Genomic DNA, 16,442 nt, shown 5'->3' on the forward strand with positions numbered 1-16,442 from the left:
GTCGGTGCTGAGAGAGTTTACAAACCTAACAGGGATGAAGTTTAGATTTATAACTTGATCTCAACCTGATGCCTCAGGTGTAGAGGTCAAATGAGATTATCTGGATCTGTGCTTTCCAACCTAACAGCCACAACCTGTATGTGTAGCTACTTAAACATAAATTAACTGAAACAAAGTCAGACATTCTGTCAATAGCACTACCACGTTCCAAATGTTCAATAGCCAAATAGTATTCAAATAGCTACCATACTGGATATTACAGATCCAAGACAATTTCATCCTTGCAGAAAACTGTATTATAAACAGTGCTGGTTTAGATTCATCAGCACAAAGCCAATTTGGCCAGAAGAAGCAAGCTAGAACCGTTACCGCTAATAAAAGTAAAAGGGGATTTTACTAGTTTAAGGACTATATAACTGAAGAATTTAAACCACAGAGGATAGGCAACAGATGGGTAAAGATACCTGGTCTGGCTTCCTTACTATATCATTACAAAACCTACAGAAAGCTACACGGTGTCAGCCTCACTTCCTCAACTTTGTTAAAATGGGACGTCGGTTGAGGGATGCAGCACACCATTTCTCAACGTGATCTGGGAAAACACCCAAGAGTATTTAGGAGAATCCCAGCTGTAATTCCACAGAGTCCCAATCAGAGCATCAAACCTCGGCCGTCTGAAGCGGTCTTCTCGATCCCCCTCTCGCTCTCTGTCCCTTTCTCGCTCTCTTTCTTTCTCTGGGTCCTTGTCATTTTCATCACGATCTTGGTTATCTCGCTCTCTTTCTTTTTCTCTATCCCATTCACGTTCTTCTGATGGTCTTGATTCTCGAGGTGGACCCCAACTCTCTTCTCTGGCCTTTTCTTTCTCTCTCCATCCACCTGTTGTTTTTTTGTTTTTTTTTTAAGAAATAAAATTTTTTTTAATACTCCAGAAACCCAAGTTGGTAACTATGACTACACATCTTTATGTTTACATTAATATCACCAATATGTATGTTAATTTAAGACACTCCAGGGATGCCTGGGTGGCTCAGTCAGTTGAGCACCTGACTTCGGCTCAGGTCATGATTTCATGGTTTGTGGGTTTGAGCCCCACATAGGGCTTTGTGCTGACAGTGAGGAGCCTACTTTTCAGATTCTGTCTCCTTCTCTCTCTGACCCTCCCCAATTCACTCTCACTCTCTCAAAAATAAACAATAAAAAAAAATACAATACAATATTTTTTTTTTAATTTTTTTTTTCAACGTTTATTTATTTTTGGGACAGAGAGAGACAGAGCATGAACGGGGGAGGGGCAGAGAGAGAGGGAGACACAGAATCGGAAACAGGCTCCAGGCTCTGAGCCATCAGCCCAGAGCCTGACGCGGGGCTCGAACTCACAGACCGCGAGATCGTGACCTGGCTGAAGTCGGACGCTTAACCGACTGCGCCACCCAGGCGCCCCAACAATACAATATTTTTAAAAAGAACTAGGGGCGCCTGAGTGGCTCGGTTGGTTAAGCGTCCGACTTCCGCTCAGGTCATGATCTCGCGGTTCGTGGGTTCAAGTCCCGTGCCGGGCTCTGTGCTGACAGCTCCGAGACTGGAGCCTGCTTCAGATTCTAGGTCTCCTTTTCTCTCTGCCCCTCCCCCACTTGTGCTCTGTCTCTATCAAAAATAAATAAGTGAAAAAAAAAATAAAAATAAATTTTTTTAAAAAACTAAAGCTACTTATATCATTTTACAGAATCACCAGCTTGTATTTACAACTACCTATTATTGTTTTTCTAACACACAGGGAGGAACATGTAAGATAAGGGAAATTTATATAGCCTGGGTTGTTTCATATGCTGAGATCATGGCTATAAAAATCTGTTCTGATGGTAAATAGACAACTCATTTTAAGCAAAAAAACTTAAAAAGTGGAGGATTAGGAAACAGATCTGAGATGGAGCCCCAACTGTAATTTCATTCACATGTTGCAACATTTTCAAAACCTTTGTAACTAAAAACTTTCTTTTCATATTCTTGCCCTCCACCATTTACCACCCATGCAATCACGGAACAGAGAAAGATCAATCCTTTGACCCCACCCTATCCATCACCTCACACTTAACGCTGGGATGCCCAAACCTAGGAATGTAATATATTTGCACAAAGAGGCCAAAGGGAGCAGATTTACATGAAAATCTATTACCCTTGCAGGACTATTATTGTTGCTAACCATTTCTATTACAACGTGCCACAGCACTATTCTAAACCTTCTGTGTATATTAACTCATTTAATCCTTTCCATAGCTTTGAGCTAAGTAAATCCCATACCTGCCACTTTACATACTTGCTAAAATTTGTAAGTTGCTAAAATTAATACTCAAGCACTTTTATAGTCCCTCGCAGACACGTGCAGAATGGTATCTGAGTCGCCGGAAGAGCCCATTCACAGTGGAGGGTGAACAAGGCAACGGCCCTGTCTTCTTGCTGCAGCACTCATACTTTTTTTAATTTTTTTTACATTTTATTTATTTTCGATAGAGACAGAGCACAAGCGGGGGAGGAGCAGAGAGAGAGAGGGAGACACAGAATCTGAAGCAGGATCCAAGGCTCCAGGCTCCAGCTGTCAGCACAGAACCCGACGCGGGGCTTGAACTCACAAGCGAGATCATGACCTGAGCCAAAGTCGGACGCTTAACTGACTGAGCCACCCAGGCGCCCCAGCTCTCATACTTTAAAACAAGTATCCTTTTGCTGGTCTTAAATTTAGCAACACATCTTTGCGTTTTTGTGTTTTATTGGTGATTTCACGGTTTAAAATGGCCCTCAAGCACTGTGCTGCAGTGCTGTCTCGTGTCCCAAGCACAAGAAGGTGATGGATGCGCCTTACAGAAAAAAATACCATTTTAGATAAGCTTCATTGAGGAGATAACAGTGCTGCTGGCCACAAGTTCAATGTTAATGAGTCAATTAACATGTTAAAACAGAAATGCACAAAAGAAGGTTCTGCGTTCATTGGTTGACAGAAACGTTGTGAGCAGAGGGCTTAACGGAACCTAATCTGGTATCTTCCTTCAGAGCAATGATTCAGTATTCAGTGACTATAAAACATCTATCGATAATTAATGAGAACCTACCACACAGTTATCCCTGTTTTACACAAGGCACAGAAATGTCACACAGCCAGACAGTGGAAGGAATGGAGACCAGAAGAGACAGAAACACCAAGGGCAAAGGAAAGGAAGCTGCTCACTGAAATGCACATTTAGGACGGCTGCCTCCGGTTACTGCTCCGAGTCGGGAGTGGGAGAGCCTGCGGGGACCAGGAGCAGCAAGAGTCCAAGGAAAGCATGATAGCGGCCCAGACCTAAGCACTTGTAGGGGAACAGAGAAGTGGGTGGATTTAAGGAACACAAGGAAACAGAACTGAACTAAATGAAAAGACTTATCATAAAGGATGAAAGAGGGCAAAGGACAGCTCCCAGATCTCTAGGTTATGAAATCGGACGGATGGCGGTGGCCCTGATGAGAAGCCTGTGGGTGTGAATTCAGTTTCAACAGGCTAAAGGCGACACGTCAGAGACATTTCTAGGTAGAACTGTACTGTGTGCAGCATGAGGCTGGTAACATGGGTCTGAAGGGAAGGAAAGAAGTCACCTGGAGAAGATGGTAACAGAAGTCACAGATTATGTACAACTGCTCAAGAACAAAAAAGTATGAAAACATGAGCAGGCCCAAGACTGAGAAAGTAAGGAACAGCTCTTCCCGTAAGCCTAACCCCATGGTAGGCAAGACTGCAAATACTTAGTATACTTTTTCATTATTTACACAAGAAGGCTGGTGTAGGACAGAACCTGAGAAACACCAATACTTAAGGGACAGGGATGGGACAAGAGCCCTCAAAGAAGCAGTCAGCAGGCAGAGGGGGAAAAAAAGCACGAATCGCTTAAGCACAAAAAGGGGTAAGGTTATCTAACTTGTTCTGGTGTGTGGGATATCAAAGACAAGCTCCTGAGATAAAAGTCACTGCACAAACACCTAAGGGAAAATAAAAGACCAATTTATCCAGAAACTAATAATAATATAGCCTAATCGTTGTTATCTATACATTAAAATTTCATTTTTTAGCTAAAAAATAACTATTTAGATATTGAAATACAGTCATTTGAAATCTCCCTGTTTGAAACACTACAGAATAGTGATTAGCATATGCAAGATTACACTTTCCATTTGTAAAACACATCAAGCAGAGTCTATAAAGCATCTAAGCTGGTTTTCTGAATACCAGAATTTTACCTGGCTTGACAAATGGTCTCCAGGGACCAGGCCTTGAGTCCTCGCCCCTTCTGGGAATCCGATCATCATCTGTGTTTCTCCAAGGCCCCCGGTCATCATCTGCACCACGTCTGGAAATTCTGTCATCATCAGCATTCCTCCAAGGTCCTCGATCATCATCCAACCCACGCCTCGGGCCCCGGTCATCATCCATGCCGCGCCTGGGACCCCGATCGTCGTCAGCATTACGCCAGGAAGACCGCTCGTCATCTGCACCTCCTCGCCGTGGCCCCCGGTCCTCATCCATCCCACGTCTTGGTCCTCTGTCCTCATCAGCTGTTCGCCAGCTTCCTCTGTCCTCATCCAGTCCCCGTCTAGGTGGTCTGTCATCATCCGCATGACGCCAGCTTCCCCTGTCTTCATCGCCAATTCGCCTGGGAGGCCTGTCATCATCTGCACTACGCCAGGAAGGCCGGTCATCATCTGCCCCCCGGCGAGAGAACCGGTCTTCATCAAGGCCACGTCTGGGACCTCTGTCCTCATCCATGCCACGCCGGGGAATGCGATCATCATCTGCTCGGAGAGAAGACTCTCTCTCTTCCTCATCCCCCAGTCGCCTTGGCCGATCATCCTCTCTTCTATGAGGCCTCTCCTCATCCCGCCCCTCTCCACGTCTCCACTCCCTACAGAGCAACAAGCCAAACATCTTTAAGAGTCCATTTTCTTAAGAGCAAATGATCCTTTTGGGAATTATTTCATTCACTTCTAAAAACCACTTCAGCCTAAATTCATTATTCCTAGTCCTGAAAGAATATGTGCTCCTAATAAAAAATAACACAAAATATAAAATCTTACATCAACAAATAAACAAACAGGTAGACAATTAAAGGTATCTACCTGCACTTTACCAGAAGCATCCTGGCATCCATTACTATGAGCTTTCAAAACTTAATTTCTGTATAGCACTTATGACCAGCCATCTTATCATGAGCAGTCATTTTTGAAGGATGGTCCAATCCACTTAAATTTAAAGGAAGGGGCACCTGGGTGGCTTAGTGGGTAATCATGACCGGATTTCAGCTCAGGTCACTATCTCATGGTTGTGAGATTAATCCCTGTGCCGGGCTCTGCGCCATGCATGGGGCCTACTTAAGATTCTCTCCCTCCCTCTCCCTCTCTCCCTGCCTCGCTCTCTCAAAATAATAATCATAATAATCATAAGCAAAAAAATAAAAGGAAAATACATTCTAGAACTATTCATTCTTACTGTAATCTCAGTATTATTCCATTAGGAAACAAAAACCCTGAAGCATTTATTTCTCAAAATATCTAGAAGTCCGTAATTATAGCACCGTTGAAGTAAACTATAAAAACATTTTGGTAGCAGACATGCATACAATTCTTCATAGTTCTCCTTTCCCCACCTCTATAAAATAAACCCAACTGAAAAACTGCTAATGAGGCATTAACAGGACCTCTGTCTAATTGGTACTATTTTCCTTGACTCTACTTACTTCTCTGGTGGGCCTCTTCTCCACTCGGAATCTACTTCAGGTCCTTTTCTCCATGTGCCTTCTGAATCTCTATCTCCCCAACGAGAGTCCTACATTCACCAAAGTTAATGTGAGGCACTACGTTGGCAACACTTATTACAACTACTAGTATTACCAAATGTTTTTGCACTTATATTAACCTTAAGTCCTTAAATATAAACCAGTTTTAAAATGGTTTGTTTTAACCCAAAGTCAGAGTGGTAGTACAGTGAAACTGGTGTGACTGGCTTTATAAATCAACAAAATACCACCTTGAAAGCAATCTGGCACCCAACCCCTGGAATTATTCAAATATCTGCAGATATCCTTTGATCCTCAAAATTCCCTCCTGAGATTATGTGAAAAAAGCTCGGTGCCCCAAACGTACATTGCACAGGACCTCCTAAAATGGGACAAATGAAATGTCAAATGAGGGATGTTTCTATTAACAGTATTTCCCTCTTCCAAGTACTATGCTGTCATTAAAAATTATGGAAAAGAGTATAGGGAGATAAATACGCTTACAGTGGAAATGTAAATGTGGTACAACCTCTGTAGAGAGCAAAGCACACAATTTTAATCCCATACAGCTCTGACACAGTTTGATGGCTCCTACAAACATAACCTAAGGCCACAGTCAGCAATTAAGAATACTCTGGAAAATACAAAACAAGATCTGCGGCAAGGGTGGGAGGAGTAAGGTAAAAATCTAACAAAGCTAACAATTCCAAGTAGGTGGTGTATAAGAGGATCTTTATTTAAATTTTAAAAAGTGTTTTGGTAATAAAACCTCCAATAACAATTAACATAAGAAACTGAAGGGAAGAAGAGGCAGAGATGGTAAGTCACCTGCCATCGCAATGGACTCTGGACTCTTAAGGTGGAGGTTATTCTAAGAGACTTTCCCAAGTGGACACCGTGGGAGAAAAGAGGAGCTCAACTGTCCATAAAACTTAAGGTCACTACAATGCAGAGAATGTCAACACCCAGAAAACCAAGTTTCTCCCACCCTTCATACTCGCCCTAGAAAGTAAACTCAGCAAAGAATTCAAGTTATTAGAGGTTTTCACACAACTAGACCCTCAAAGAAGATTTTCAGGGATGGCTATGATAGCCATTAAACAAACAAAAAGAATTCCAAAAGGCAATATGATTACCAAAAATTTTTAACTCAGTTCATATATCAAACAGAACAAGCCCCGCTAATAAACATATAAACTGAACGGGAATCTCAGAGAACCAGTTTCAAAAGGACAAAGAGATTTTTTTTTAAAAAAGGGAAACATTAAAAGAAAACAATAGGGCTCTGAAAGGCAAATAAAGACAAGAGAAAAAACTTTCCCTAGATTAAGGAAATATAATCTTCTCTAAGGTAAATGAATTGCATCCTCTGACTACAAAAGGCACAAGTGCCAAAATGGGTGAATAATAAAGGCTATGTACTTAGGTGACTGGACAAAGTCTCAGGAAAATCTTCATGCTCCTTTTACTCCAAGGACAGAATATTCTGAAATTCCCAAGGAATAATACAGAGTATCTACAGAAGTAGCAAGACCAAGACTATTCTCACGATCTCCTCCCTTCACTGTGTACTGGGATACTGAGCAGTCGTGAAACTTCTGAGGGAGGATTCGAAATGACCAAACCACTACACCATTTTTCAACTTTGAGGGGAGGAAACAAAAAAGAGAAACCTCTTTGGAGATATATACAAAGACAGCCTGGAAAAAAAAATTGAAAAGATATACAAAACAAGACCAAAAAAAATGTTATCTGCAAAAGAGAAAAAGTGGTAAGTGTAAACATATTTGAAACTAAATCATGTTTACCAATCTTGTTGGAAAACTGTTAAGAAAGTCCTAAATAGATTAACATGTTTTAGTGAGCTGGATGTAAAAATATTCAACTTACTGCAATAGAACAAATAAAAGTAAAAGTATGCTCAGAATTTTTTTGTTCTGAGAAGACAGAGTTCCCAAAATTTACAGACTGTGAAGTTTAGATAAATTTAAAAAAACGGTGATAATCACTAAGAGACTAGAGACAGCAAAAATGTACTGAGAAAAGTTCTTAAATTTGGCTTGAAGAAAGCAGTGGCAGGAACATGGAAGCAAGTAAAAAAATATAATAATTACTATGTTAAATGTAAATAAATTAAAGACTCTAACTGAAAGGGAGGGTAGGGAGGGGGAGGCACAAAACAGAAACAAAAGACTGAAAATGGACAGATTTGCGAAAACTAAAACAAAAAAAAGCAACTCAGGAATCCATCATCACAGCCAAGTAAGTCACCTCCCTTTCTTCAGAAGATGAAGCTCCCGTAAGTTAACAGAATGTAGCAAATTAAAATAAGTAACAACATTTCTGATTCCATATACACATACAACTTTGTGCCCAATAGAAAAAGAATATGCGTTAACACATCATGTTTTAGAACACAAAATTAGGAATCGTATAGGCCACATTCACTAGTAACAGGGAAGTAAAAATAAAAATTAGCCACAGGAGTAACAAAACCAAAAATCTATCCATATACATTTTAAACGGAAATCAAAGAACAGCAGGTCATCCAAGAAAACTGACACAAGGTATGGCACGGAGGAAGGAATGGAGACAGGCAGCAGGCAAGAAATCCTCCAGCTCCTCAAGTCTGAACGTAGAAACAAAGCTGTATCTTGTTTAAGAGGGAGCACTAGCACATCCAAGGGGAAACAGAGAATGCAGACAGATGTCAAAGAACCATAAGGCATAAAACGAGCTCAGAAACAGTTAGAGTATAGATGACTAAGAAGAAAATGGGGACAGACAAAGCTACTGGAAAAAGCAGGAAACAAGAAAGGCCTTGACTGCTAAGGCAGGTTTTACCTTTGGTTCTAAGTAATGAGTACCAATCAAAGCAAAGTTTGAAACCCAAGAGCAGGTAAAATGATCAAATATACATCATGAAAAAAATGGCCACAATGCAGAGGAAGGTCTGAAGCTGGGGAGAGACTATAATCAGAGGAAACAGTAAGGAGACCAGTAAAATAATACAGACAAAGGAAGATTCTAAATTAAGCCAGGAACGTAGAACAGAAAGGAGAGAGGGGGTAGATTCAAAACTCTTAAGATTAAATGGGTAACGGTGCAACCAATCAGGAGCAGGGATTAGAGACACAAACTAGAGGGGGAATAAAAGTCAGTTTTGGACGTGAGTGCATATTAAAAATATTTAGGGCGGCATTTGAATCACTTGGAAATATTGTTAAAATGCAGATTCTGGGGCGCTTGGGTCGCTCAGTCAGTTGAGCGTCTAACTCTTGGTTCTGGCTCAGGTCATGACCTCACAGTTCATGGATTCAAACCACACATCAGGCTCTGTGCTGTCAGCACAGAGCCCACTTGGGATTTTCTCTCTTTCTCTCTGCTCCTTCCCTGATCGCTTGCTCTCTCAAAATAAATAAACATTAAAAAAATAAATAAAACATGAAGCTGAGACACTGATATGTGCACTGAGGCATGTGGACCATGCAAGACAACCGGGTGATAAGCACGGCACATAAAAACAGAGTAACTTCTACACTCACCTTTCTAGAAAGTGGATCGTCACCAAGTCTTCTCTCTTCCTCTCTACGTCGTTCCCTTTCTTCAATTTCCAGCTCTCTTTGGCGTTTTTTCCTTTCCACTTCTTCTAATTTCTTGACCCGCTCCTGATATTCTCGTAGCTCTTCCTCACGTTTTGCCCGTTCAGCACGCTCTCTCTCTTCACGCTCTAGATAACGGGTTAGGTTATTAAGTGTGCCAAGTCTTTGCCCTAGAACTAGGTCTACTTTGCTGGTATTCAGCAGGCAGCGTAAGGTAGAAGGAAAATTCTTTTTAAAAAATTGTGTGTATTTTACAATGAGCTAAGGGGCAGAAGATATTCGAGAAAACAAGTATGATGCCACTCGACACTTTTGTAACGACAAGATACTCGAATGCCTCCCCAACTCCTGAGCATCTTGGGATAACAGAGAAAGGACCATCTGACAGACTCCATGTAGTATGTGCTCCTTAATACATGTCAGTGCTACATAAACTTGAGTGATAAAAATTAAAAATTAAAGAATGGTATTAATTTAAAAAAAACAAAAAACAAAAGATGTGGCAATAAGCTAGAAGAGGACAGAACATCCTCACCTAAAACAAACTTCAGACAACTAAAAGTTAGCTTAAGTTAGCTGCAATTAAGAAGCCACTGATCCTGGTTCCTCATTCCTGTATTTTCTAAGTAAGATTACTGTAACGCGGACTATCAACCTTGCCTCACACACCCTCCAACCTTGGTCTAGCGATACCTTTCAGCATCTGTTCTTCTGCCCTCCTCTGCTCCTCCTCTTCTTTTTCTCTATGGTAGGTTATTCTGCGTTCTTCTTTACGCTGCCTTTTGCGCTCTTCCAACCGATTATGCCTTTCTTCTGCTAATCTCTCCTCAAATTGTTTAAGTTTTTCCTATTAATAGAACGGACAATAAAAATCCAATCTTTTGAAGCCCTACAAACCAGCTAAATTTGAAGTTTACAAAAGCACCGCAAGTTTCTTGAAACCCTATGTGCACACATTTCCCAATGACCGGTTTTTGTGACGTGTTGTGGCCAGTTATTTTTTCCTACACCAGTGGGTTTGTTTTTATACAAACCAAATCAAATAATTAAATTAGAATTTAAGAGCAGGACACTTTGATCTATTATTTCCTTTCTAAATCCAACAGTAAACAAAACTTACATCCAAAGCAAATATAATGCAGTCCACTTGCACCTTCAGAAAATTTGTTTATAGTGATGGCTGACTGCTTAATAACCTACAAAATATTTTCAAGAACGTTTCTATTAAAATGTTATTTAAATGATTATTACAAAACGTTGGCTCAGGACACAACGTACCACTGCATTAAAGAAGAACCTTAAGGCAAAACAAAAAAGCTCATGAATAAATGTTTCCCTGAAACCAGTAACTTCACCTCATAAACAGACTGTCGTGCGGCCTTGAGTCGCATTACAAATAAATCTCTGTCTTCAAGCATTCGTGACATTCGATTCTTATGTTCGAGAGCCTTTTCACGTTCTAGTTGCATGGTAGTAATCTGCAAATACATAACATGAAGTTAAATTTCAAAGCATTCACTTTCTGATTAGTAACTTACTCTCAATTCTTGACAGATATTCTCAAAGAATGACAAGCAGATCTTCTGCCCCTTCTATCTTGCTATAAAAATGGAAGGGTTACTATATCCATGCCCATGTGTCCCTAGGCGGAAATCAGGGACAGGAGACGGGTAAAAGAGTCCTGAGGCGTCTGTAAGAAATTCTTATTTAGGCCCATGGTACTGAAAATTTTTATAAAGGAAAAACTACAATGTATACAATAAAACAAAAACTAAACACCTCATGGTAATAAGCACTACGATCTAATTATGAAAGATATTTTCTCCCTTAAAGAAAACTGTGGAGGTTCAGGCAGAGTGCACTAATGATTTAAGAAGACTTTTCTCTCTGCACTCCACAGGGAAATGGAAGGCTACAGGGCAGAGACTACAACAAATCATCTCAAATATTTTATCTGGTCTGCACTCTGTTTTCTCTGATTTTACACATTATCACAAAAATTCGAACTTCTGAAAGAATGGGAGGAACTGGCAAACGAAGCACAGAATGGCAACACTCCAGTGGAACCAAGAGGCTGCATTCTCCACACTGCAAGTCCCCACAGGTTTGTTGTCTGTCTGTATTTACTTTTTTTTTAAAAACTAGAACAGGGCCACTAGTTTTTAATCACAATTTAATCACGAGCATTTGAAAGCCTTGCTCTTGTACCATTAGATAAATACAGAAGGGACAGTCTAGTCCCAAAAGGCCATGTACTGTATGATTCCATTTATATAAAATATCTAAACAATAAGCAAATCTAGAGACAGACAGGGCACTGGTGGTTGCATAAGGCCAAAGTGGTGTGGAGAAAATGGGGAGGGACTGCTAATAGGCGTGGAGTTTCTTTTGGGGTAAAGTTTCATGGCTGTGCAATTCTGTAAATGTACTAAAACCCATCAATTACACAGTTTAAACAGGTGAACTGTGTGGCATGTGAGTTATATCCTCATAAGGCTCTTTTTTAAGTGAACTTTTCACCTGTCTTTTGCGTTACTACAAGTTTCATTTTTTAACCTCTGTTGTAAAAACATCTATCTGCCCACCAGTCTGTCTGTATTCAGCCATTAAAGTGCCACCATTCCTCGCAAAAGAGCACAGAATGATCAGTTCTGAAACCGTGGCCCCATTACTGGCAGAGGATTTAATTATAGCTTACAGTCTAAAAGTGTTACAGTCCAATGTAAATCTTACTCTTTCTTCTTCTTGCTGTTCCCACAGATCCATGTCTTTAATCCTCTGTTCTTCATATGCGCTCTTTATCAAAGGGATTTCCTCCAAGCGTTTAGCTCGTTCGAAATAATCAATCTGAATGACATGAAAACAAAAGTATTTAAGAAAGAAATTTCTGTTAACCTGACATGTTGTAAGTTTACCAACCAGTCCTTTCATTCACCTTCTTTTCTTGATTCTTCAGGCGTTCCTGAAGTTCCTTCTTTTCTTTCTCCAGTTGTTCAACCTGTTTAGCCATGATAAAATCCGGATCCAATTCTTCCAGATCCTGTAAAGTATTACAAACGCACAATCACTAGTAAGAATATAGAAGAAAGGCGTATGGAGCAATGTTTTATAAAATCAAAACCTAAGTTACTTTTTATACAATGAGTAAGTGTTACCAGCAGGTGAAGTTAGGCAACGTAAGAATGTTTTACAATAGCCATATTTCCACTTCTGTGTAGGGAAAAACAACATAATCTTAACATCTACTTCTCATTCCGCCCACCTGCACGTACCCAACTCTGTTTTAACAATGGCTAAAAACTGCACAGAACCATTTAAAACAAAGGCTTACTTCACAGATTATAGTTAATGAATCAGCTGTACACAAACGAGTGAAAATAACCAGATTACTCAAAGTAAATCACTAATTGGTACAGAACTGTGCTTCTGAAATGTGGATCAAAGACCGTAACAAGTAGTGAGCTACATACTTCAATATCGATGTCTTTGAACGCTTTGGCACCCAGTTCCGTTTTCTTGATCTGCTCCAAACGCTCACGGACAGTTTTCTTTTTGATTTGTTCATGTTCCTGTAAGATGCGCTCCTTCTCTCTCTCCTTTGCCTCCTGTCGCAGCCTCTCTTCTTCAGCTTTCCTTACTTTCTGAAGTTCAGCTTCCCTCTGCTCCAATTCTTCCTTCTCACGCTGAATATTGAGACTCTCAAGGCGCTCTTTCCTTTCCTCAATTGTCTGACGGCGAGCCAGGATACGCTGATGCTCTTTTCGGGAATTTTTAAGGTATGCAGTAACAGCCAACTGATGCTGTTCTTCTTTCTCTTGCTTCAAAAATAAACAGATTAAAAAAATTATCACATGACACACCAGGGTATTAGGCATCCAAAAAATTACTAAATAATCCTGACCTATTACCCTTACGTATATCTGCATTTAATAACAAGAGATGATGTTATTCAAGCTACTAGCTCCCAGCACCAAATACTATGACTATACAAAATCTTTAATAGCAGCGACATAGCTGAAGAACCTTTATTTGCTAGGTCCATTGTTCTCTGCACCAAATCTACTTTATAGCATGTAAGCCAAGGAGAAAGGCTAACAAAACTAACAAGGAAAGAAGTTAAGCAGGAAGGAAAAATCCCACAGAGGGGGTGAAGAGGGGATATCCTCTTATATGTGATAGGTACAATACCAAAACTAAGAAACACAACTGAATAGGAAATATATAATAAAGTCTTTTTCTCAGACATCATCCCAAACAAACCTTTTTGTGCAAGACATAGCGTAAGGGCCCCTGAAAGATTCTGTAGTTCATTTCTCCCCAAGATGCATACCAAAATATGAGCTGGCTTAATGACTTCAAGTGCCTTTGCAAGTACTGAAGACATCGCTGTCAACTGATTTCTGATCTGTTCTGAAGGCATGCTTTGCAAATGAGGACCAATTGGAGCATCTTCTCGAGTAGCGTAATTCAAATCAGATCCAAAACTAAGGGTCCGAGAAGTGTGGTCAATACGAACCTTTGAAAATTAAACGACCTCATCAATAGTTACATCTATATACAAATACGAAATCATTCTACAGACGGGTCCCTTATATTTTCTTAAATGTCTATTTTTGAGTGAGAGGAAAAGAGAGAGAGCGTGTGTGCACATGAGACAGAGCACAGGGGAGGGGCAGAGAGAGAGGGAGACACAGAACCCAAAGCAGGCTCCAGGCTCCGAGCCGTCAGCACAGAGCCCAACACAGGGCTTGAACTCGTGAACTACAACAGCATGACCTGAGCCGAGTCAGACGCCCTATTGACTGAGGCGCCCAGGCGCCCCACAAATAAGTAACTTTTGATAAAAAATTTCAAATGAATATGAGAAAACATTAAGAATGTTAAATACAAAAGCTAGAAAACCCATTCAGTACAACTTTAAAATGGTGCCACTGAACCAAAAACTGCGAGAAACAAAGGATAGGTGTTTTTTAGTCCTTAAAGGCCTTCTACCTCGGTGTCCCTTCCAGCACATACCTGCAGATCACAGTGCCTGGCAGCATCTACTATAGCCCGTTCCAGTTGGAAAGCATCAACAAAAGGAACCAGAGAAGTCAAACGAGAAAACTCAATGCTCTGATAAATCTGTGCCACCTGCATAAAGAACACAAGGTTAGCAGTAATAGCTATAATTTATTCAGCATTTTTATGTGCAGTCTTACACAACTATGAGTAGAACCTATGTCCATTTCCCAGAGAAGAGAAGTTGAAGCTCAAAGTTAACTGTTAACACTACACTGCTAGAGTTGGAATCACAATTCAAAGCTATCAACCCCAAAAGCTATGCTCTGAACCATCACATTATACCATTCCTCAAAAGTATAATCCTTTCAAATCCTAGTTTCATCAAACAAAAAGCCCTGAATGGCCATATATTTGTAGAGATCTGCTACTTACCTAATTCATCTGAACACTTTTAATAAAATTATTTGTCTGAAGGAGACTGGCAGCATTACTATTTAGTTATACTGCTAATTAGCCTTCAACTATTTGTATAGCACATAAGAAATAACACTGCTCACATATACAAAAGAAAGCAGGTCAATGAAATGTGCATAAATACTGAAGTGAAAATATAGTAAAAGCCCCCTCCCAATGAAACAAATGGAAGACAAAACAGGAACATTTAAGCCATATTATAAACCCTAATATTCAAACTTACATAAGTCAGCCTAAAGTATGTTAAAAGACTAACAATAAATGGCGTTAGTAAGAGAAAAGGCTTCCCCACTCACCACAGGTAGGAGGGTTCACTAACTGAATCTCTTGAAGAGCTATTAAAGCTTTAAATGTGTAAACTCTGTGACTAATTCCACTTCTGATATTACACAAAGTCACAGAAGTACGCAAAGACACATGTATGGAAATGTTCACTGCTACAACATTTTCTAATAGCAGAAAAACCCCTAGAAATACGGATTTCCATCGGTAGAGTCTGAATAAATCACAGTACCCTTTAGACAATTTAAAACCATGTAGGTGTTGAATTAGATTTACACTACTAATGAGGAGAAATGTACGTAGATAGTGTTCAACGATAAAGGAGAAAAAAACTACAAATTATACGTAAAATATTGTTTTTCAAATCAAATAAATTAAGACTAATTTTGGCAAGGACAGAATTTGGTGAGGAGTTCAAATCCTAGGCCATTCCTCAATTTTTTAGTGTTGTGATAAAAACAATCAAGGGGAGAAATTCCAGTTCTAAATAAAACATTTATTTAAAAATGTTTACCTGCTGCAGTAGACGAAGTATGGTGTTGTTTTGCAGCTGTGGGACATACTGTTGCAACTCTGGTTCCTTTTCAGGTTGTTCCCTAACCCAATTTAGAACCTGTAAAGTCCATTACATTGAAAACAGATCATACCTTCTAATAACAGTAAAACATTTATGAAGTTTTTCATTTTTTTTTAACATACAGAAACATCACAGTGCGGGGAAATACAAATGTAATACAAAACTATGTTGATGCTTGTCTGAAGGTGACTGACAGCAATGACTAAATTAGCCATGCTGCTAATTTACCTCCAAAGGCTTATTTATTTAGCACATCAGAAATATCTTTTCCCTTAACATAAAGAAAAAAAGACAATGAAATGTGCACTGAATTTAAACACAGAGGACAATACTTCTCTCTCCTCAGTATAAATACAACCTGAAAAAAGGCCAGCTAGCAAAGGTCATATAACCAAAACTAGAACACTAAGCCTTACCTTTGTGACTCTCTCGCAGAGTTTTAGCGGGTTAAATTCTACTTCCAGCCAATTGTAAAGGTCTTTCACTTCGGGAACAACATACTGCAATACATTGAATCTGACCTACAATGAACAAAAGGTTTAACTGCTGAAGGAAATTTTCCAACTAAATTCCCAACTGAATTGAATACAAAGAAGAAAAATACAGGATTGGAGATCTAGAAAGTGTCTGAAAGACCAGCCTCAATCCTCTTTAAATTTACCAGAGGACTCTAAAAGAAAACTACACTTGGGTCTCTTACCCCAA

The 16,442-nt window shown here is 39.8% G+C and overlaps 1 protein-coding gene and 2 non-coding genes across 3 annotated transcripts in view; all 3 read right to left on the reverse strand.

Annotated features, from left to right (window-relative positions):
* Positions 1 to 16,442, reverse strand: part of EIF3A (eukaryotic translation initiation factor 3 subunit A) — a 35,650-nt gene that overhangs the window by 2,350 nt on the left and 16,858 nt on the right. The window contains exons 8-20 of the mRNA XM_047073513.1: positions 16,154 to 16,258; positions 15,675 to 15,773; positions 14,417 to 14,533; positions 13,731 to 13,916; positions 12,871 to 13,218; positions 12,336 to 12,440; positions 12,134 to 12,247; positions 10,756 to 10,878; positions 10,094 to 10,247; positions 9,344 to 9,528; positions 5,760 to 5,848; positions 4,267 to 4,928; positions 666 to 879 (exon numbers count right to left, since the gene is read on the reverse strand). Coding sequence (XP_046929469.1) covers positions 666 to 879; positions 4,267 to 4,928; positions 5,760 to 5,848; positions 9,344 to 9,528; positions 10,094 to 10,247; positions 10,756 to 10,878; positions 12,134 to 12,247; positions 12,336 to 12,440; positions 12,871 to 13,218; positions 13,731 to 13,916; positions 14,417 to 14,533; positions 15,675 to 15,773; positions 16,154 to 16,258 — 2,501 coding nt within the window. The remainder of the gene's footprint in view (positions 1 to 665; positions 880 to 4,266; positions 4,929 to 5,759; positions 5,849 to 9,343; positions 9,529 to 10,093; positions 10,248 to 10,755; positions 10,879 to 12,133; positions 12,248 to 12,335; positions 12,441 to 12,870; positions 13,219 to 13,730; positions 13,917 to 14,416; positions 14,534 to 15,674; positions 15,774 to 16,153; positions 16,259 to 16,442) is intronic.
* On the reverse strand, positions 14,867 to 14,996 carry LOC124507363 (small nucleolar RNA SNORA19). The gene has a single exon (XR_006961011.1). It is a non-coding gene; the product is annotated as a small nucleolar RNA SNORA19 (small nucleolar RNA).
* Positions 15,911 to 16,044, reverse strand: LOC124507364 (small nucleolar RNA SNORA19). The gene has a single exon (XR_006961012.1). It is a non-coding gene; the product is annotated as a small nucleolar RNA SNORA19 (small nucleolar RNA).

The sequence above is a fragment of the Lynx rufus genome, unplaced genomic scaffold, assembly GCF_022079265.1.
Source record: "Lynx rufus isolate CCGP_SWC_20201006 ecotype Redwood Valley unplaced genomic scaffold, mLynRuf1.p SCAF_11, whole genome shotgun sequence".
Classification (NCBI taxonomy): Eukaryota; Metazoa; Chordata; class Mammalia; order Carnivora; family Felidae; genus Lynx; species Lynx rufus.